Source organism: Limulus polyphemus, unplaced genomic scaffold (assembly GCF_000517525.1).
Source record: "Limulus polyphemus unplaced genomic scaffold, Limulus_polyphemus-2.1.2 Scaffold2652, whole genome shotgun sequence".
NCBI lineage: Eukaryota > Metazoa > Arthropoda > Merostomata > Xiphosura > Limulidae > Limulus > Limulus polyphemus.
The window spans coordinates 107,907-131,537 of NW_013668262.1; the positions used below are offsets into that span (position 1 = coordinate 107,907).

A 23,631-nucleotide genomic window follows, 5' to 3' on the forward strand; every position below is an offset into this window, starting at 1 on the left:
CCTAATTTAGCAGTGTAAGACTAGAGGGAAGGCAGCTAGTCATCACCACCCACCGCCAACTCTTGGGCTACTCTTTTACCAACGAATAGTGGGATTGACCGTCACATTATAACGCCCCCACGGCTGAAAGGGCGAGCATGTTTGGTATGACAGGGATTCGAACCCGCGACCCTCAGATTGCGAGTCGAGTGCCTTAACCACCTGGCCATGCCGGTCCTAACTATATATATATATATACTCATTGCTCAGTCTTTTAAGTGTGTAAATTAAATAACATTTCTGGCATATTGGAAATGTTATGTTAGGCCACGATCGTGAAGCACTGCTTTGCAAACAAAACAAATTTCAACTAACAAAGACTATATTATACGGTACTTAAAAAGTGATTGTAAAGTTAAAAAATATTTGTACGAACCTTTGATACAATAAGGGTAAAACATGATTACAAAATTATATATATATATATATACTACGGTCATTTTATTTTGTACTTTCTGATGCTATTTGGCATGGTCAGCAAAAAACTGCAGCGAAGATAGTATAATTATGCTTAAGTCATAATATGCCTTTGGAGAATAGTGAGATTTTGGTTCTGTAAATAACATGTCTGTGTACGTTTTTTTTTTTTCCGTCTGTGTACAGTTTTTTGTTTGTAGATATTGTCGAATGTTACCTGACGTCATACGATTGTATATCAATATATATATACAGACATTGTAAACAAATTGTTATCAACGTTTACCTACAGTTTTGTCATGATGTTTTGAACGAGAACCTACATTAGTTAAATGAGGTATGTTGTTGTAAAATATGTTTTTATGATAATTTGTAGGTGAACGTCACATTTCAATTATTTTAGCATAGTTTCTGTACGCTCATAGCTGGTTTTAAGTATATGTTTTATTTCTGCATATGAAGTTAACCAAATTTTAAAAAACAATAAATAATGATATAATCTCTTGAAAATTTTAAATAATGTACTGTTTTAATTAAGCAATTATTTTCTTACTTAATCGTCCCCCCCCCAAAAAAAAAAACAGAACAATGTAACTAATCAATGCTAATAATATAGTTAAGAAATACAACTGTATGTAGAACGTTCGTCCTCGTGTTTTAGTCGAAACAGTTCTTTCTGCTTCAACTATAATCGAGTTTAAAATACTAAGGATAAATATGAACCACTTCGGTTCACCACTTGTGATATTAACGAGTAGATTAGCTAGTTGGGAGAGTTTCCGTATGGTGGCGCTATACAATTTATGCATTATTGTCTCTGTTTAAATTAACGCTTAAGAACAGAAATTACCCTTCTACGCTAGGACTCGTGGCTGTAATTTTCTCAGAGAATCCGGTTTATTGATTTAAAAGGAGTTATTACATTATTGTTTTTAAACTCCTGGTGGTGTATATAACATGTTAAATGTTATTAATTTATGCTTCAGTCATTATAGTTTTCAAACACCAGGTAAAATTTTACTTCTACATTTTTATCGCGCTAACACTAATTCAAATACAAAAAATGACGTTGAATGCTAAGTGAACTTCCGCTCTTAAATTTAAATCAGAGCCATCTACCTATTAAACTCAAGGCAGATGCAGTGAGAAAAAAAACAACAAAAAAAAACATCGGTAGAATTTAAACCTAAAAAGATGTATTTACAAAACGCAAAAAAGAAACATTTATTGTTTGAAAATAACTTTCAAGTTGTGTCAATCATCTCAACTTTATTTCGTGAACGTATCCACAAAATCTTAGTGTACGTCTTGATAGCCTCACTTTGATGTCTACTTAAGTTTGTTGACTTGTACTAAATGTTATTTGTTATACGTGTGTCCTACAACAGTTGTTTAAAGTTTAAACCGCTGAAGCAAAACGTTAAAAGAATGTGGAATCATGAATCACCACGATTTTTTTTTTCTGCCCTTAAAACTAGTAGGTTAATATAACTAAACTTAGCACAACTCGCCGCATAAAAATAAAGTTATTTCCTAAGTCTCATGAAATGTTTTCTATGTAATGACGGAAGAACTATATTAGCAGTTAATATTGGACGTGTACATGAATTAACAGGACAAGTACTTATAATTACAACAAAAATAACAGAAAGAATTTATTAACGCTTATAAAGGATGTCCGTTTCTGGAAGAAGTCTTATTTTTCTTTCTTTTGAATCGCATGTCATCAATACATTAAAGTAAAACTCGTGTTACATGTTTCACCCACAGTTCGTGTTAATCTTCCTTAAAGACGCTGACTGCACTAATTGTAGAACAATGTTCATTAGATAGCAGTGAAGACAAACACTACACGTGCTCTCGTTACTTATATTTTCAGTTCGTGTTTGTTATTCTATAAAAGTACTAACTACACTAATGACCTAACAATGTCCGTTAGGTTATGCTGGCGACAACACTAAAATGTATATTATTTAATATCTGTAATTCATCATATTGGTATATTAAAATACTTATTAGTGTTAGAAATAAACGACCTTATAACACCACACTGCGTCAGTAACAGCTTGTGTTTGAATGAAACATCCCTGAAGAAGCTGTAAAGCGAAACGTTGAGTGTCCAATTAAACAAAAATAAACTTGGTGTTATAAGGTCGTTTATTACTAGTATCAAACGCGTGTTCCCGTTACATATATCATCAGTTCGCTTTATTATTATATAAAAGCACTGATTACACTAATGATATACCATTGTACGTTAGCGGTGACGACGACAATACTTGTATTCTTATTACATATATTGTTATATATTCAACTGGATAAACCATTGTCAAAGGCATCGAGAAAGACAGGCCTCATACAGTGTTCTCTAATTCTTTTGACATAAAAACCGTATCTTCATACCGAGATGATTTCGTGTGACGCTATTATATTTTATATATATTTCATACAGTTTGCATATCCACACTGGCGAAGGCTTTGGGTTTGTGTGCTGAAAATCAGATGGTTGGCTATCAGAGAGTGTGTTTTGTATTTTGTGTATTGAACTCCTTTCCAAGCTTCCATATTTAGCATGATTCAAGATTTAGAAATTAATCGATTTATACGACGAGCTCGCGTACACGTGCCAGATTACCTTTTGGTAATAGTTTACGAAGACCGTCGCTGCTGTTAGGACTCTTTATTCCATAACTGTGTTGAAATTCTTCCAGACAGTGAAATCCTCATGGCCTCCATATATGCGTAAAAAAAAGGGCATTTCACGATTTGCACAAACAAGAAGACAACATTAGGGCCCAGTATTAGTCAAATCTATACTTTTTAATAATACTTATAATGAAATTTAAAAAGTCAATAACGACAGAAATAAGTTTTTCCTAATTAAAACGAACCTGTCTTCATTAGTAGCGTGAGCAAGGAAGGGGGGGGGGGCAAGCAGGGGCTCGAGACTACCTAATAACTATGCATACGGACTCCGTCATTTTGGGAAGTGTAATACTGTTTATTTTGTGCAGATGTTGTTGTTATGATTTATAACACTTAGATGTGTTTAGTATGGCCCCTCCCCTATTAGCGGTCTAATCTGTGATAGGTCCTGCTCTTGATTAACAATCGTCATGCTTTATGTCTTCAAGTACTAAATAATAATAAAAATATTTATTTATATTTTTTGTCTACAAATTAACGCACTCACTGCTATAATTTTCATTCACACTGATAAAAGTTCCAGTACTTGTGCATTACGTCACTAAGAATTAGCAGAAGTCTCGTTCGAAAAATCAGAACATCTATAAGTCTGCAGTAAAAGTAATTCAAACAAAAAAATAAGTAAATAAAATCGTAAAGAGAAGGGCTCACAAGTAGAATGACTTCTGAAGTCAGCCATTTTGTATGACGTCAAACACTTTTGAACATGCTCACATATTTTGATCCATTTTCTGTGGTGAATTATAAACTCAAATTCATCCACAATCATCATACAAGATATTAATAATCTTTCCAGTGTTCTACTTCGTTTGACAATGTTATTATTCACAAAGTTCAGGCACCTCGTTACCCAACCACCTTGCAGTGTACTTTATAGGTTGATTATTCGAATATCTCATTAAGATACGTCATCTTGAAGATATTGATATCACTTGATTGAAATTAACCGCACTTGTTTCCATTCGTTCAAAAAAAACAAAAACAAACAACAACAAAAAACATAAACCTTTTCTAAATTGTAATAAAAAAAATATAGATATGTTGTACTTGCGAATTTCCAGTTATTTCTGGGCAGTTAAATTTTACGGTAAGTTTGATATTTTGACTCTTACGATTCTAGTTCACCTTGGCTTGTTTTAATAATAATATAATGTACGTTTACCAGGAACGCCAGTTTCAAACATAAAATCATGGCCTAACGTCAAAAAGTCTACATTTAATTATGTTATCCATAAAAAAAAAACTATTGGATTAAAATTGACTTGTTAACTATTTTTTCAATTACATTGGCACTGGTTGCTAGTAAATATTCAAACCAGTTTAACTTGTTAAAACAATAGAATAGTGCCCTTGGAAACTAACACTTGTTAAAATTAAATGAAAGCTAGTCAAATTAGAACAATTATCTCTGTTTTTAGTTGTTTGGATGCTACCTGAATGCTTGGAGCAAATAGATTAGAACACTGGCATACACACCCTCTATTGTTCTGTATTTCATTCACCATGTTCAACACATACTAATGAAAAATAACTTAGTTGCCCATAAATTAACATTTCAGTTTCAGCAAGACTTTTCTTTTTTATATGATACGCCTGAATAGAGAGAGATCAGATTTCTCTTTTTTTTTCTTTTTTTTTACAGAATAGTAACGTGATGTACAATCGGTGCGATATTATTGCTACTAATCAACAAAGTAAAGTACTATTTGAATATTACGTAGTGTGTTTTATTCAATTCGCCCTTATGACAATAATCCCATGTCTCAAGGTCAAGGGTTTTTCTCTGATAACATGTTTATGCAGAGAAACGGCTATCAGAATGGATGTCATCCTTCGCCATTTTCTCATTTCCCTCGCGCCCCCCCAGTGGCACAGCGGTATGTCTGCGGACTTACAACGCTAGAATCCGGGTTTCGATACCCGTGGTGGGCAGAGCACAGGATAGCCCATTGTGTAGCTTTGTGCTTAATTACAAACACACCATTTCCCTCGCCCTCTCCTTGTAGCTCAGCGATAAGCTCGAGGGTTTATAAAGTTAAAATTCTGGATTCGATCCCCGTGGTGGCACAGTACAGATAGCCCATATTGTGTAGATTTGTACTTAACAACAAACTTTTTTTTTCCCCGACACAAGTTAATTCAGATAATGTTCTATAACATCATGAAAATCACGCTCATAATACAGTTTCAAGAAAATTAACCTTATGTCTTGTTTTTTTGTCATGCATGACTGTACTCCTTTAAGGTGGGTGTGAGAAACTAAGAAATGTAGGTTTGAGATGCACTGCTTTCAAATGTGAGCATACGTCAACAAAAAACGACGAATCAGGCGAATTAATCATATCCAATATGAATATTTGGGGAACCGAGTTTCTAAGGTTTACGCCTCTTGAGTTTTTGAAATATTACAACCCACCCGCTTTTATAAACTGATATTTTAAGACTTAAGTGATATCTTTTAACTAAAGGGGATACCTGAAAACAATAACTGTTTCCATTGTAAAGTTTTTAATATTTCTAGAAGAGTCACTAACAAGACAGTATTAACTTCACAAGCCTGGTGGTTAGAACGCTCGGCTCGTAGGTTCGAAACCCCGTCACCGAACATGCTCGCTCTTTCTGGCATGGGGACGTTATAATGTGACTGTCAATCCCACTATTCGTTGGTAAAAGAGTATCCCAAGAGTTGGAGGTAGGTGGCGATGACTAGCTGCCGTTCCCTCTAGTTTATCACTGCTAAATTAGTGACAACTATCGCAGACAACCCTCTTGTAACTTTGCACGAAATTCAAACAAATTCATTTGTTCGCTTATTCATCAGATCCGTGTTCGGTTTTGTAAACAAACACATCTGGTGGAGTGCTCGTGACATTTTACACCACTAGATATCGTTAGTAAAGCCAAATAAGGCATAACTCTAACATTTGACTAACCAATAGAAGTTGGCTTTAGATAGAAGATGACATGTATTTAAGTAAGAAGACACTATAAATCACCGTAGAAATGTTTAAAATCCAAAAGACTGAGTGCTTCTTAAATGACTTATCACTTCCATATCGGATATAAAAGGAGAGATTTTGTTTTTGCTTTTTATTCCTGATTCAGGAGAGGCCACTTTTCTTACGCGAGCGCTCGAGACTTCCTAGATCTTTCTCTGGTACTTTTTTTTAAATGCATTAAACCTACATATTTCACGTTTAATCAAGCTTACCTACGACGTTCCAGATAAAGATGAAGAAGAAAAAGAAATACCTTATAAAAGACTACGTTTTTCAGTTGCTTACGGTAACTTAGCGACATCCAAAAGATTCATATATATATTATAATGTTTTCAAATGTTTCTACCCCTACCCAGAATATACCCCCTACATTGTTGGTAACATATAAAATTGTCATTTATCATCATGATGATAAACAAATAGAATCAACTTCGATTACAAACCGTTGTTGATCTTCCTCACAATTATCAGTTCTAGTACTCTATAGAAGAGCGACATAAAAAACAAATGATTCTTGTAGAGGATCATTTGACCAAAACCAATGTCCAAAAATTACCATTAGCATAAAATGTTTCATCCCTTCACACCAAACATACTTGCCCTTTGAACCGTGGGGGCGTTATAACGTGACGGTCAATCCCACTATTCTTCGGTAGCCCAAGAGTTGGCGGTGGGTGGTGATGACTAGCTGCCTTCCCTCTAGTCTTACACTGCTAAATTAGGGACGGCTAGCGCAGATAGCCCTCTTGTAGCTTTGCGCGAAATCCATAACAAACAAAATAATGGTTGGAAACGGCTTGAATGGGTAATGAAGAAAAACTTTAATATAAGTTTAACATAACAGCAAGTAGGTTCCTCGTCATCGAATTTAAAAACAAACAAAATGTTTCGACGTTCACCAGGCAACATCGGAGTAAGATGTCGTACAAAAGAGAAAACGCATATATACATGAATTTGCCAGTTTTTGGAGATATATTATACGACATCACTTTTTGCATTTGTTTTCCCAAAATGAAAACTTTTTGTTAATATTTAGTTATCTAAGAACAATGGTCAAATTAAGTTAGGTCAAAGTGAAGAGAAAACACACACACACATGTATATATATATATAAAACAAGAAAAAAGTACATAAAAACCCAAAGACTGTTTGTTTGTTTACTTCAGATATTCGCAAAGCTACATATGTCCACCTTTTCATAACCTTCTCAGTTTTGAATTGATAGACTAGAGAAAGGGCATACAGTGAACAACATCCACCTCCTTCAACTGTTGGGTTACTTTGATCTAATATGGGATTTGACTATGACTCTTATAACGTGCAGAACGCGATTTTGCGGCAACGGGACACGAACCAAGCGCTGTAGAATTCATAGTCTGGAACACTAAACACTAGGCCACACCCAGCCTAAAATCTCAAATATAAACCTGTAACGTTTAAAAATTTGCTTGAACGGTATTGTTTCTAGAAATGTAGAATGTGCACACCCTTATAAAAATCTGTTTCTCTGAGATTATTGCTGGAATACATGATTCTTGAAATCATAGCACGCTTGTACAAATAAAAATATTTATAGAGCTAAGCAACTCAAATTTTGTATGCAGTAAAATAATACATAAATAATAATAATGATAGTGTTGATTGAAAGTTTCACCGTTACAGCCCCCGCCAACAAAATAAATAAAAACAAGAGAAAATTACGCTAAACACTTTGATGTCGTAGATGGTTTATAAGAATGATAATAAAATTACAATATTCGATTGGAATAACCCAAGAGTTGATGATGGTACTGTTGACTAGCTGCCTTCCTTCTAGTCTATCAGTACACGGAGATGGCTAGCGCATATAAACCTTTGTGTGAATATTAGGGACAAAATTAGTAACACTTTTAACTTCAAGAATATAAGTTATTTTTTTTAATTTCATGAATAGAACAAAACTTTTTTTTATATTATACGATGTTTACTAATTTTTCCTTTTTTTTTTCTTTTCTGTTACAGGTAAAGAATCAATGGTCATACTTTTCTACGTGTGGACGGAAAGTAAAGATAAAAAGAGTTTGGACTGACCGGTCTTGAAACGACCTTTGGTGTATTATCGACGGCTTTAAATCGTGTTTGAGAAGCAGGAATAACTGAAGCCGTGAAGATAAGAAAGTACAATCACCACATGTACTTACTAGCTTGTGGCGCCATCTTCTGATAAATGATTGCACTAGAATAACGAGGTCGCGTCAAATACAGTCAAAACAGTAAATGTTGTGTAGGTACCTCGGTAGGGTAACAATATCTCCCTAACTCATTATTTAATTTCTGTTGTGCATATTGGTGTATATAAAATATTTTAATTCTAGAAATAAACGACTTTCTAATACCACATTGTTATTGAGTGTCTATTTAATGGAAACCAACAATTTGGTGTTATACAAGGTCGTTTATTTCTAGTATTAAAATATCTTCCTAAGAATATTTTAATTTAAGTATTTACCAACTCTCGATACATTTAGCTGTTTGTCGTTATTCAAAAAAATCTCCATACGAATACCTAAATTATTTTAATCTATTGGTATAAACTGTGTGAACATTGACTACAAACAGTTTGTCTTTGTGATATATATATATATATCCTTTAATCTAACTTTTAATAATTATATTATAGATTTCTCTTCACTAAAGGTAAAATTGAAAATTGTAATCTAATAATACATCCTTTGATTGATCGCATCCTCTGCTGTTGACTGCAGTTTCAACAATTCAAGGCTAATCAGCGCAACTTGTGTCAGTACACCAAAATAATACAGTTAGGCCATTTATAACGGTGAGTTAAAAATACTAACAAAAAAAACCTAAAAAAACCAACAGAAATAGTAACTTTTAATAATTTTTTTCAATTATTAAATTATTTTAGCACTTTTATTTTCAGGCCTTTTCAGTTGTTAATAAATAGTGGGCGTGCAAACAATACTATGATCAGGCAACAATGAAGCTTGTTCTTGTATAAAATCCATTAATAAAATTACATTATATAACATTTTCCTCGGCTAAACGTTGATTTCAAGAGCTCTTGCTATGCTGTATTATTATTTAGTTTCTGTAGCTGTAATTTTTGATTTGTAATATTTTTATTGCTACTTGAAATATTTGGCATAAGTATCAGTCATAGAAAATGACATTACATTTGAAAATTTAGATCTCTATTATCATATATAGCAAAATAATTGATTTAAAAAAATTTTAATTGACAATCCCACAAGACTAAGCTTTACCTACGCATGCATAGTGCAACGACCTTTGTATTCCTAAGGTAATTTTGTGAGATTAATGTTGTATGAAATGACAGTCAGCGCTCACCGACTTGTAAAATCAACTCATCCTTGGTTATTACGTAAGCTTGTCCAATATTAGAAACACTCAGCTTCCGAGGTTGGCTTACCAAAATTATGATGAACCTTCAGAAAGTACAACTCACTAAATAATAGTTAAGAGAGGCGGACTAATATTTGGTTGTACTAATTACATCGTAGCATGTAAGTGAACGAAAGTGTAGAGGAAGCTTTTAAGTTAAATGTTTGAAATAATTAAGTTTGTAATTACTCACAATTACGTTTAGTTAGAGTTTAAAATTCAAATCTGTTACTTAACGTTAATTCTGTCTGCCCTAGAAGAAGACGATTTCAGAGAAAAACAATTTTTTTCCTTCTTCTTTCGGCCAGTCCTCCGATGAGTTAGCTGTAAATTTGCTTACTTACAATGCTAAAATCCGGGGTTCAATTCCCCGCGGTGGACAGAGTGAAGTAAGCCCACTGTGAAGTTTTAAACTAAATAAACAATAACAACAACATCTTTTGCCCGAGCTCGGCTTAGTGGTTAGCATACCGAACTGTGGAGCTGAGGTTACGTGAGTTGTATAATATTACCTGACAAAAATAAAAGAAGCTTCACGTTTTAGGGCCGTAGCCCGTAGGTGTTTTACTAATCTTATTAATTCCTCTTTTATCGTTAAAATACAAACTACTCGAGAAACGTCTTTAAATATTATCGATTTATTCTCATTTTAATTAATCATTTTGTTTTTTAAATACAGGGGGAGCTTCTCCGAAGATGACGTATGCCAAGAGTAAACTGAGTAATGAGGTAAAACTTGATAACGAGGAACCCACTCTTAAGAAAATAAAAGTTTTGAGACGGCTTGAATGGGTAATGAAAAAATGTCGTACAGTTATAATAAAGTTTTTTCGTTACCCAGTCAAGTCGTCTCAAAACTCTTATTAAGTAATTAGGTAGTTTGAATTACTAAACGACCAAGAAACCTGGCGGATCATTGAGAGTGAGAGAGGGAAACAGTGCAACAGTGTAGAATTTCTTTATTGATGTTTGTATGATTTCTACGCTCCTTATGTATTTATTATACAGAAATGTAACATATGTTTGACATTATCGTAACTACAGCTTAGGTTTTCGAAAGCTATTAAGACCTTCAGTTTAGCCAAAAAACATCGCTAAAGTAGAGAACCGGCGAGTAGCGTAACTACCTTTTTTCAATTAAAAAAACACGATAAATTTACAGTTTATAAAATAAAAACATTGTAGGAAAATGTTTAAAAAATGTAGAGAGGCATAAATATCAGTATTTAAATTCTACAACAAAGTCAAGCATTTTTAATTGTTTCTTAAAAATGTATCACAATAAATCTTCAAAATTTGAAAGCTGCAAATTCATACAAATATCGCATATAAAATTAAAACATTTTACTTGCTGAAGCTATATAATTTGTAAAACGCAATTCCGAAGTTTCAGACAATTTATCCACAATTTTTTTTTCTAAATGCAACAAAACAAAGCATGCAATAAGTGTGTCTAATTGACACCTCGGTTTCATATAGTTAAAGCATAATTAGTTGAAACGACACTACCAGTAAAGCTTTTGCATAAAAATGTTTAATTTGAGCAAGTTTTATTCCCCTTAGTAGAGTCAGGGTAATATTTTATATCAACTTGAAGTTTGAGTTCTAGCCGTGTAATGTATCCAAAGAAAGTTAAAGCTGTTATTATCAAGATTATAGAAATCTCACAATGAATAATTTTATTGCATCTTTCTTGTCAAACTGAGTGAGTTGGTTACATTATTATACAATTAATACAACTTACAAGTATGTTTGGTAAAGAAGTGTATATCTTTTATATAAATTAAAGTACTTTGCTTGTTGAAACAACGCCATCCTTAAATTAATATTGAAGAGATTTTCCGGATAATTTCTCACAGTGTCAATGTTTTTTACACACCTACTGATAACTTGTTGTATGGTTATTAAATTTAATGTTGAGATATATTGTTTGGTTGGCAAGGGATTTAGAGGTAGGACTAAGAAGGTTTGATCAGGTTGATGTTTAGTTTAAGGTATTGCAATGAATTAGAAATTTATAAATATTGTTGTTTAATGACAGTTTTGACTTTAGAGTTTTAAAATGTGTATGATAACTGAGTTATTTTATTTGCAGTCTTTTTTCTTCAACGATTATGTTGGCTTCTTTTCTTCACCAAATTCTAGCAAGAACAGTATCCAAGAGGACCTGTGTGTTCTAGGAGCTGATTCTTGTCAATGGAGTAGTGCTAATTTTGAGGTCTCTGGTGATCCATTCTATCGAATTAAAAAAATTAAGGTATGTGTTTACATAGCATTTAATTTACAATGATAAAAAATGGGATTCGATCCTCTGTGGTAGATAGCCTGTTCCTATGTATTTGTTGGTAAATATAGAAGCAGATTTATGCAGTGATAACATTTTTTATTTGAACATCCATGGCTCAAAATGCTGAAAGCTTATCAGCTAGTATTTTTATACGAAACTTGATATCTCAAGTTATTTAATTTTTTTTTTCACTTAACTCTAAACTAGATATAACTACTTTAATTCAAGAACATACAGAAATTTGTCTTTATTTGTTGTACAAGTATATCTTGGCTAACTTTTAAATATTAGATAATCCCAACAGATAATGAAAGAAGAAACTACATCCTCACTAAAACGTTTATTTGGTGATAATCTGAAGCATGAGTTATGTCAAATAGTTTAAAGTTTTTTTTTCTAATTAAAAATGTACTAGGTACATTAAGATTGATTGTGAACTTAGTTTTGAAGTTTATATCATTTGAAAAGTAAACCATCATTTGCAACATATTTTTAAAGTATATGAAATAGATATTTCTAACTACATTTTAAAACATAAGTTACACACTGTTAAAAAATAAAATAAATGTTTTAATAGACATATTTCCCCCTAAGATATCCTCATCCAATTTTATATTATCTATTTTTGTTTTCATTCGAAACATTTTATTCTTTCAAAAATATTTAAAAATTTTTCAGGCATAATTGAATAAAATGAAAGAACATTTTGTAAAATAAGTATTTGATTACAATAGCTATTAATACATTGATAAATATGGCATCATTCAAGAACACTTATCTTAAACACAAACTAGTATTTTATTATAAGTTGCACTTGACTTTTCTATAAAACATTTTTAGTGAAAATATGACTTATAATAATTTATAAAAATATGTTGAGAAGCACAAAACATTTTTAGTGAAAATATGACTTATAATAATTTATAAAAATATATTGAGAAGCACAAAACATTTTTCAAAAGACAATTAAATAAATTAATGCCGATTTTGTAATTTTTATGTAATTATATTACTGAACTGTATGTTTCTTATTCCCTCTGCTGGTACAAATCAGCCAACATGGTGTTACTAAATAAATAAAATCTTGGCTTAGTCAATTATGATGAAAATGTGTGTCAAGCAGAAGAACCGGTGATAATTATAAATAGATCACAGTCTGATGGACATAAAGACAGCACTAAAACGTACTTGTTGAAATAAAATTGTGTGGAGTCTATGAAAGCTATCTAATCTCGGTTGACAGAAAAACGAAGTTGTTGCCAAGGTCTTTATTTAATTAGCTTGGATGTTAAAAATTCAATTATGAGATAATAATCTAGGTTTTAACTTAATAAGATACTTTATTATAATGCTATAGTGACGTTTAATGAAAAAATTCTTAAAATTCAAGTTTTCTAATGTCTTTGCGAAATTAAATTGAGTATGTTTTTTTTATTGCAAATATGCATAAATCTTATAAACTTAGAATGCCTTAGCTTGTGGATTATTACTTTTAGTTGTAATGGTGTGTGATGTAATATCATAATAAGACTGATAATAATTTAAATCACATCATTATTACTCTTAAATTTATTTAACGCAAACTGGAGTTTATTATGAGACATTTCTATAAATGTAAATAAAATCACGACCTACATCTCCAGAATGTAACTTTATTAGCTTAATATTTCACTATTACAGCTTTGTCAGGAGCTATCGATATCGTACAAGTTCACCAATCCAGTTAAATCTAGGTTAGTGAACTTATAGGACATCGAAAGCTCTTGACAAAGCTGTAATAGTGAAGTATTGAGCTAATAAAGTTACATTCTGGAGATGTAGGTTGTGATTTTATTTATGTTTATAGAAATAAATCACATCATTACTTACCAGCCCACTATAGGTTACTAGTAAGAAGAGTATCAAGTATCATTTCAACTATACTTTGTTTTCTTGTACGCCGCTCCTGACAAGTCTCAACTATACTTTGTTTTCTTGTACGCTGCTCCTGACAAGTCCCAACTATACTTTGTTTTCTTGTACGCTGCTCCTGACAAGTCCCAACTATACTTTGTTTTCTTGTACGCTGCTCCTGACAAGTCCCAACTATACTTTGTTTTCTTGTACGCTGCTCCTGACAAGTCCCAACTATACTTTGTTTTCTTGTACGCGCTCCTGACAAGTCCCAACTATACTTTGTTTTCTTGTACGCCACTCCTGACAAGACCTCTCGTTCAATATTAGAGCTCATCAGATCGGTAAGGTTACAACATATAACATTGTGAAACTGTTCATATCAATCATTTATGAGACAGGCGTTAACTGTTTTAAATAAAGCTTGAAGTAAGATTGTATGTTGTAGTTTGGTGAGCCAGATAAGCACTTGTATTGACAGAAAGGATTTTTCTGCTGTGGAATGGAACGAACAAGTTATAGTTTGAATGTTTTTCATACACTGTTATTACTGGAAACCTGTAATCTGGCAGTGAAGAAAGTTGTGATTTAAATTATTATTTTATTATTAAGTTTTTATAAATATATTAGTAAACGTACATCACTGGGGTCAGAATTTCATGATGGTTGGCAATCAACTCTCAGATTCTAGTAAACCAAATATAACATCGATACGTCAAAGAATATCAAGCTTCAGAAAGCTGATGTAACTGTGATGAAGTTTGGATACTTGATTATTTCCTCACAGCTGGAATTTATTAACTTAAATATAATTTTGTCATCTCAAAACTTGTTTAGTGCTTTTTTTTTATGTGGGGGTGGGGGGTGTTATTTAATGATTATTATTGATAACAAATAATATCAGTGTCACTTTGTGTAAAAAATGTTATGTTGGCCTGTTGTAATAGCCTTCTGTTACAGCAGTTACAATGATGTATTTGAAACCAGATTATTCAAAAGCCTATGTTCAGTCAGTGAACAGAAATTGAATAAAGATATTGAGGTTATAAAAATTAACATAGATGTTAGAATATGGCTTTATCAGGTTTCTACCAGTGCAGTTTTATTTTGTGTTTAAACATTCTTTTATGGTTTGCTTGGAAAATGTTAGTTTCTCAGTCGTTATGTATATTATATTTTAAACGGCTATCTTATTGTGTAAATTTTTATGAACAGAAATTATAGCAACTGTAAATGAACCAAAACTCTTAGGTTTTTTCTTCTTCATATGTTTAAGCGTGTGTTTTTGGAAATCACTTTTAGTATGAATCTTCAAAAAATTATTGATCAGAAATTAGATGCCATGATTTAAGAAATATTTCCTACTTTCTAAAAATCTTTTTTATCTGAGAAATAATTAGATATTTCAATTATACAAATGAAACCGAGTTTTGTCAACTAATTTTATTTTAACTTTTATATCAGAATCCAGGAATAAATAGATTGACAGACCTCGGTAATCAGATGTCAACTTTAGGTCTGAGCTTCGGTTGGAGGATGAGTAGGAAGCAACAAAAGAAGGTGAAACTGTTCCATCATCCTCATCTTCACTAATTTTTGGATCCCAGTGCTATGTCGAGACACCTGTAGCTCAACAACTTGCAAGTATTGGTATCTAAAACAATATTTAAACAGTTTTAGAATGAAAAACATGTTTTTCTCTGTACTACATTAAAAGTTTCCAAGTACTTGAACTGGCTATGAAGCTAGACTTTCCAAAAACTCAAAAATAAGAAGGTTAGAATGTGAAATAAAATTTATTTTCCTAATGCAGTAATGCTAGTTAACTACCTTTTATTTATTACTGGTTAATTTTTAATTACTAAAGTTATCTTTACAGGGATAATTAATTATCCAATTAGTGATGGAAAAGAGTAATGTTCAAGACTAAATCTTAATTATTTCCTTGTCAAAAATATATAATTTTTTTATTAGACCAATAAATTACGTTAAGAATTTACCTGCTGGTGCGAAGATTAATCTTGAGGATATTTATTTTTGATTATTTTGTTGCCCTTGGTTGTACAGTGAGCAAAAAGAATACTTTAAGAACCCCCATCTAGTGGAGAGAATATTAATGTTTAAAACTTGTGTTTTGTTATTCTATTACAGATGGTTTAGACAGTCTTTACGATGAATAAATTCCTTCTTCAAAGTAACACTTTGGGAGAAAATCGTGGAGGACTGACCTACAAATATAGTTTAGATAGAAGGAACTGTGTTTTAAGAGACTATGAAGATGAAAGGTGGAAAGAATTTATTTTTTGTGCTTATGTGTTGTTATTTGTTCATTTATCAACATGATATTTAACTTCTTCAGATGTTCCTAGCTCTTATTGGAACTCCACTTGTACAGAAGTTCGGTGGATTTATAATTTCACAAAAGTTAGACCCATCATAAATTTTCAAATGCACCAGGAGGCAATAGGAACATGCCCCCCCCCCAAATAATAAACCACCTAAAGTCAGAAGAATAAGGGAAGGAACTGGATAAGCGTAATTACATCTGTAGACAGAGATTCACAAGCACTTGTGAAAGTAGGAGGTACCTATTTCCTTTATCAGTGGGAAATAATTAATGGATAATCCTGGTTTTTTCACATTTTATGAAAGTGAAACTATCTGTTTGCATTTCATGGGTGCATTATAACTATCATGGTCAAATCCAATTTTTAAAATTACAGTAGCGTGGACATCTGCAGAAAGTTTTCTGGGGGGGGGGCAAAGTAGTGTGAGGGGAGCAACCCCCCACGTATCAGTAGCACAAACGTTTGCAGTGGGTGCTACTGACTATCAAATTATGAAGAGCTAGCATAGATATAGCCCTTATGTAGTTTTGTACAAATTTACGAGTCAAACAAACAAAGAAACAAGCTACTAACTTTAAAGACTAAGTATTAAGTCATGGAGGATAATGTGACTGCAGTTTTATTTTTTAAATATTTCTTACCAAAATAAGTTTGGATAGATTAAAAATTTTATATTTTCCTTATAGTTCATAATTGAACATAATTGAATTATAGTTCATAATTGTATGAATTGTAGAAATTTTTTAATAACTATTAGTCCAAAAATTAGTTCAAAATCCTTGTTCTAGTCACTACACTAAGTACGAAGTTCATAATTGTATGAATTGTTGAAATTTTTTAATAACTATTAGTCCAAAAATTAGTTCAAAATCCTTGTTCAAGTCACTACACCAAGTATGTAGTTCATAATTGTATGAATTGTAGAAATTTTTTAATAACTATTAGTCCAAAAATGCATTTTTATTCCTTGTTTCGTTTTTTTTTTTTTTTTTTTAACTATGTAGGAAACTATATTGGAAGGCTTCCTCCAGATGGTGTGAAATGTTGTGAAATAGAGAAGTTTCTGGAACTAATTGAACACAATATCAGAATCTCCTCTTCCTATAGAACATGATGTGATTTTTATTTCCAGGTTTCATGTGTTTACAGTTTCTGAATCAAATACAGTTGCTCAGAATGCTCTTATAAACATTAAAACCTCTAATTTTCAGCTGAGGCTTCCTCGACATCCGAGTTAAAATAAAAGAAGATATGAGATTCCAAGCACACAGTTTTTTTAATGAAATCATATTACACATATAACAATTGGAATGACCTGGATATAATGATAATTGGTAATTTCACCATTCTATAACTAAAGCAGTACACCAATAAAAAAAACAACAAACAATTTAACTAGCTTCGGGCTCTTTCACAGACAGAAACTCCACACTTTTCACACTGCTGGAACATCTGTTTTGTTCTGTTTGCTTACAAAAGTTAAATTATGTTTTTTGTGATTCTTACATTATTGTTTGACTCAAATAAGTTCAGTGTATTGAGGACTAGTTATTTCTTGTTACATCTTGACTGTGTGTAATCAGTTTAGGGTTGTAAAAGACTTGTTAATATTATGATACTCTGGTTTGTTGTCTTTTTTTTTTTTTTACAGTAGTATAAGTCCTAATTATTCTTTTATATGTTGCTGTTATCAAAGGTAGTAGAGAATAAAACAGTACTAAATTATAAAGGACATTAAAATGACTTCATTTTTAGAGCATGTTTGGTAAATGTGATAGAAAAAATAATCTTCTGGGAAAATAGTTTTCTATATTTTACATACAAAGAAGAAAAAATTAATCTGACGAATTTCCAGCTTCCATTGCTACCAGAGGATAATATTTCAAGGACAAACTTTCAACATTCACTGCTTTCAAAGGGTAAAATTTCAAGGACAAATTTCCAGCTTCCATTGCCTCCAAAGGGTAATATTTCAAGGACAAACTTCCAACTTTCACTGTTTTCAAAGGGTAATATTTTATGGACAAATTTTCGGTTTCCACTGCCTCCAAAGGGTAATATTTAACAATAAATTTCCAGCTTTCACATGTTTCATTAGGGTATTATTTTAAGGACAAATTTCCAGCCTCCACTGCTACCAGAGGATAATATTTCAAGGACAAACTTCCAACTTTCACTGTTTCAAAGGGTAATATTTAAGGACAAATTTTCGGTTTTCACTGCCTCCAAAGGGTAATATTTCAAGGACTAAAACTTGTACAGATATATACATTACGGTACTTTAACAGCCTTTTAATCATAGAATATGTAGTAATTTTTTTTATTGGACAGCTTAATATATGATTACTTTCATAGAGAATTATAATAACTTTTTATTTGACAAAGCAGAATGTATAAGACTTTTCAAACCAATTTTTGTATCAATCAGTAATATAAAACTCGTACAAGCTGTATATTTTTATAAACTTAAATAAATAAATGCAATATTGAAAACAATATTTTGAAATAGATGATTAAAAATATATATTTTATCACTTAAAGTTTGAATCTCATCATACAAACTGAAATATGTCATTTGTAGCTAAAATCCTTAACTTACTGTAACAGCGTATATGAATATTAATTATACATCTGTAAATTGTATAGAGCAAGTATTAGAACATAAAACGTAACTTTGTAATTTTTTTACGTTTTTATGACAGATTAATATTAATGCTAAAAATGGTTAATATTGGTATACAGATAAAATACAATTTACAGATATTATACTTCCCTTATGTAACAATATATTGAATTGTTCAAATAGTACCCGAACAATTAATGTCTTTGTTTCTGTTGGCTACTCCTAAGTTTTAGCATGCTTGGGCTGTGGATCGATGGATTCATGGCCCATTGCCACACTTTTTTGGGCCATGGTTGTGCTATAATAGTGATGATAAAATCCACTATCTTGTCAGACATGGGTAGCCAAAGTGTTGGCAGTAAGTGCTCTTGTCTATCAGCTCACAGAGAGCACTTTGTGTACTTCTGTTTGAAAATTCTGAAACAATTATTTTTGTTAACAATCAGATGAAATTTGAGTTTACTCTTTTAAGTTTGGTTTTCTGATAATTTCTATAAAAGCATAATTTATATTGTAATATTAATTGTAACTGAAATTAACTTAACTTTTAATTATTGCTTATATCTTTCATCCTGATAGTTTCGTTAAAACCAGAACTCTGTAACTCAATGCACTACTTCTATGTTAGTGACAAAACAAAAAACCTGATTTTTCTAAAAGAATATAAGTGTTTAGGACATGAACCAGTATCTTATTGTAAATTTTATTGGTATTAGTGACAACTTCATCACTAATGGACCTAAGTAACAAAAGTTTTTTTTTTACCAAAAGAAAATAACTGAATTTCCTACAATAAAGAAGAATTTGCTTTAGTGAATAATAAGTTATCTTTATTTAAAGTGTTTAAAATTATTTTGTTTGTTTGTGCGTTTGTAACATGCTTCATGATCTGCTGTAGCAATTACTTTCAGATGTATATCATATGCGACTTGAAGAAATACATTTAAATCTTGTAAGTTGCATAAATTAAAATAATTTTTAAAAAACTTTATTGAAAGCCATTTTTTTTTAAAGAGTGATTTAGGTCAATGGTTTTGGAACTATTATTTGGAAAATTATTAATATCTGTTGTTATAGACTAATAGTGAAGAAATAGGTAGTTAGGGCACTTGACTCATAATCTGAGGGTCGCGGGTTCAAATCCTCGTCTCACCAAACATGCTCGCCCTTTCAGCCGTAAGGGCATTATAATGTTTCGGTCAATCCTACTATTCGTTGGTAAAACAGTAGTCCAAGAGTTGGCGGTGGGTAGTGACTAGCTACTTTCTCTCTTCTTTCACTGCTAAATTAGGGACGGCTAGCGCAGACAACCCTTATGTAGCTTTTCATGAAATTCAAAACAAACCAATCGTCCTCTGCCAAAGTTGCATTATATACATTAGTTCATCTATTTAATAATTAGAAAATTGAATCATTAATTAATTACAACAGTTCCTATTTCTTGCAGACTAAATATCATTGTTTAACATTTCTCCTGATATTTATTTGGTGAGCATTGAAAACCTTGCCAATAAGTAATGTTTATTAGAAACTTGAATGCAATCTGTGAAACGTTACATTTTTACGAACACAGGTATTCTATTCAATATAATTTATCTTTCATTTACTCATTTACATGTAAAATGTACTGAAAAAGGAGAAATTTAGCGCTTTGCAGCCTCATCCTTACAGCTTAAATGTGATTATGCTTTAAATAATTGTTTTTTTTTTTTTTTTTTTCTGAGTGTAACTTATATGTGATATAAAAGTAGCCCTTTTAGCTGGAATCCCTCCTGCTGATTAATCAAAACAATATTTCGTTACTACTTGTGAAAAAAAAAGTCCACAGTGTCTGAGCGTTTTTATGTATTATAAAATGTTTTTTTATTAAAATACATGTTTATCCGTAAATAATGAAATAACAAGATAAATGATAATATTGAAGAAGAAAGTGTCAGAATCTATAGTTAAGAAATACTTAGTAGGATATTTGACTGAGATCTGAATCTTTATAAACAGTTTTAATCTTAAACTAAAAACAAAAGGAGGTCTTCATTTATTATATAGATAAGGAATCATATACTAGTTTCGACCTTTTCTGTAAAGTAGTAGCAGAGGGCGCTTTGATAGCTTGGTAGCAGAAGGAGACACACCCGTTTGGTCTAAACTCTGAGCAGACAGTAATAAAGGAAGGAGTATTGTTACGAGTTTTGACTTTTAACTCTAGGGACTTTCAAACTCCGTTTTTGTACTACTATTCTAATAACTTTTTTTCGTATCAGTCGGTTGTTATATAAATCAAATAATTACGCATGGTTTTGTAAGTGTTCTCTTTATATCTCTAACATGTTTTATTAAGCTAATATAATAATTGTATTTCTATTTCTAAGTTCTAGTTTGTCTTAGTGCTAATGCTACCAATGACTAGCACAACTATGAACTAAGTAATTTAGTAAGGAACCTAAAATTTTTGACGGATTCGAGTAAATATTTTACTGGTCAGTAAAATACTGTAACTTGTAAGCTGTAACTGTCAATATATTAGTACCTACTAAGTTAGTTGTAACTTGTAGGCATCTTCTTTTTATTTTTAAGATATGATGTAAAAGTGTAATTACAAAATGGCTTCAAATTTTATTTTAAACAAAACAATTCAAAGTTGTTAAGACCAAGGCAGCGTCATAAGGATGCTCAGTTATAGGTTAGCGATCTAATGTTGATTGCCTCAGTCCTTTGTTTAAGATATTTTAATTTTATTATATTACAGTATTAGTTAAAATTGTTTGTTAGTCATACTTTAGAACTATTATTACTACTACTACCTTAGTTATATGTTACGAAACAGTAGTCTACTACAACTAGCACTAGAAGCAATGCTTAAAATATTATGGAAATCTGTTCGTTAGTGTTACAGGAGTCATAACTGTGTGATAAGATAATTCTATACAATTTTTATGATAATAACTTTTTCAAATTCAAACTGCCAAAAATAATGGAACCATGTGTTGTTATCAGAACTAGGGCCGGCACATTAGAATAGTTCAAGTGAAGAATTAGTATTTCCCTAAAAAAATAAAGGGGCTTAAATGTTCTTTCCTTATGTCTGGGTGTACAAGGGCAGTCTTGAAAGACCCAATGCTTCCATGTTCGTATGTTAATTCTATCTTATGAAAGCTGAGTTTGTTTTTTCTTAACCTTAGGTTGAAAAACTTTGTGTGTGTGTGTGTGTCAGTTCTTATCATGCCGATGAAAATATTTTACTGTGTGTGAATGAACGTGTTAGTAGACCAAATTCTTAGCAATGTGTGAACTAAAACCTAAGTTTTACCCTTTTAGTTTTAGACTGAATCCGTGGCATTGTGTAAACCAATCATAATTTGTTTTAGATTAAACTCCTACTATTGTATAAACAAATATTTTAGTATTAATGTGCATACAGTAAAATACTACAGGGTTGAAAACATGTATTGTACACTAGCCTAAAGTTGAATATGTCTGAACACCATCTGAAAATATGTTCATTCTGCCATACCTGTCATCTCATTAGTGCACTTTCTATTTAAATTTGTTATTAAAAAAATTATTAAATCAAACTTGTTGATTTGAAAAGTTTTTTTCCTCTATAAACTGTAAAATTAGCCGAAGTATTTGATAGTCCACACACAATAAAAACAAAGATACTAAACAGTCTTGACATTTTGAACCAAAGTGTTTCGGTACATAGTTAAAGAAGTGTGTGATAAACTAAAATATCAAGATTGAAATACTAAATTAAAATAAATTTTTACTCCTTGTATTGTATAGAATAAAAGAGTTTATAATTCGTAGACGAGACGTGATACTATCCTAAAATTAATCTCAAAGTTATTTTTAGACCTAATTTCAGAATTACATTTTTTTCCCGTTACAAAGATCGTGTGCCGATTGCTCGTTGTTCACGTCTGGTGTATTTATTATACACCTGCGGAGACTGTTGGTGAAGCTAAACGTTTGTAATCCTTATCAGATTAAACCCATCGTACTGTATAAATTAAAACCACTTTTACTTTTTATTCAAACTGCCAGTACTTTATAAACTAAAACTACTTTTATTCCTTATTAAAGTCCTTATACTGTATAGATTAAAACTACTTACAATCCTCGTTAGACTAACTCCTTTGGCGGCCACCCACCTTGGTCTTGGCATTTCTCTTTCATCTCATACGGCTGACACATCTATTGCCCGGCCTTCGAATAAGGTAAGTTATAATATTATAAAACAACATATTTATATATAAACAAAGGTTTTAAGCCAATTAAAATTATATATGTTTTTAACATAACATTCTTTTTCAAATTTCTTGGGAATTTCCAAGAATTAGAAGAGCGTATAATAATAGTATTTCAACTACATTGTGTTCGTCATATTCATTACTGTGGACGCATTTCTTTCAATCCAGAGCTAATCAGGCCGGATGGGTCACAACAAACACAGTAGTGGTCGGAATGATATTTACAAAGTCATTTGTTTCAACAACTGTATTGGTGTGAACGCCTTTTCCAGGCTGGCGAAAAATTATTATAATCATGCTTCGCCAGCTTGGAAAAGGTGTTCACACCATAAAAAAATCATATATGATGATACTTTTTATTAAATAGACCAAATGAAGTGATAGAGTAAGTATAGTTAAAAATGATTTGGAAAATTATGATTTTTGAAGTTAAAAATTTAATATTCATAATTCTATCTTAAACCCTGAAAAAAAATGACAAAACGAAAGTTATAAATTTAAACTAGTTTCCTGGTGAACCTGAATGTATAAAGAGGTTTTACATAAACATGCATATCTGTTGCTTTTGTGTGTGCAAGTTACTACTATTACACGTGTCACATTTATTTCAAATACTCTTTTATTAGCGCTTAAATGTTAAATATATTAGAACGTCAGTTTTGA

At 31.5% G+C, this 23,631-nt stretch overlaps 2 protein-coding genes and 1 long non-coding RNA gene across 9 annotated transcripts in view; 2 read left to right on the forward strand and 1 right to left on the reverse strand.

Annotated features, from left to right (window-relative positions):
• LOC106467539 (protein HEXIM-like) overlaps window positions 1-17,358 on the forward strand; it is a 24,465-nt gene extending 7,107 nt beyond the window's left edge. Inside the window, exons 2-7 of one of the 6 annotated variants that reach the window (XM_022395735.1) lie at window positions 8,164-8,437; window positions 10,247-10,296; window positions 11,713-11,824; window positions 15,212-15,397; window positions 15,899-16,032; window positions 17,100-17,358. In XM_022395735.1, the coding sequence (XP_022251443.1) occupies window positions 8,164-8,241 (78 nt within the window). In that variant the 3' untranslated portion in view covers window positions 8,242-8,437; window positions 10,247-10,296; window positions 11,713-11,824; ... (1 more) ...; window positions 15,899-16,032; window positions 17,100-17,358. Of the gene's footprint in view, window positions 1-745; window positions 794-8,163; window positions 10,297-10,323; window positions 10,535-11,662; window positions 11,825-15,211; window positions 15,398-15,898; window positions 16,033-17,099 lie in introns of those variants that run through there. The other 5 variants (XM_022395734.1, XR_002612442.1, XM_022395733.1 and 2 more) reach the window with 5 other exon arrangements.
• Window positions 17,359-17,744: 386 nt separating this feature from the next.
• On the reverse strand, window positions 17,745-22,917 carry LOC111087799. Its single transcript, XR_002612443.1, has 2 exons — window positions 22,833-22,917; window positions 17,745-19,135 (listed from the first exon to the last, which is right to left on the reverse strand). It is a non-coding gene; the product is annotated as an uncharacterized LOC111087799 (long non-coding RNA).
• LOC106467538 (coronin-2B-like) overlaps window positions 22,849-23,631 on the forward strand; it is a 38,917-nt gene continuing 38,134 nt past the window's right edge. For both annotated transcript variants that reach the window (XM_013927902.2, XM_022395732.1), the window contains exon 1: window positions 22,849-22,935. The gene's annotated coding sequence lies outside the window, so the exon portion shown is untranslated. The remainder of the gene's footprint in view (window positions 22,936-23,631) is intronic.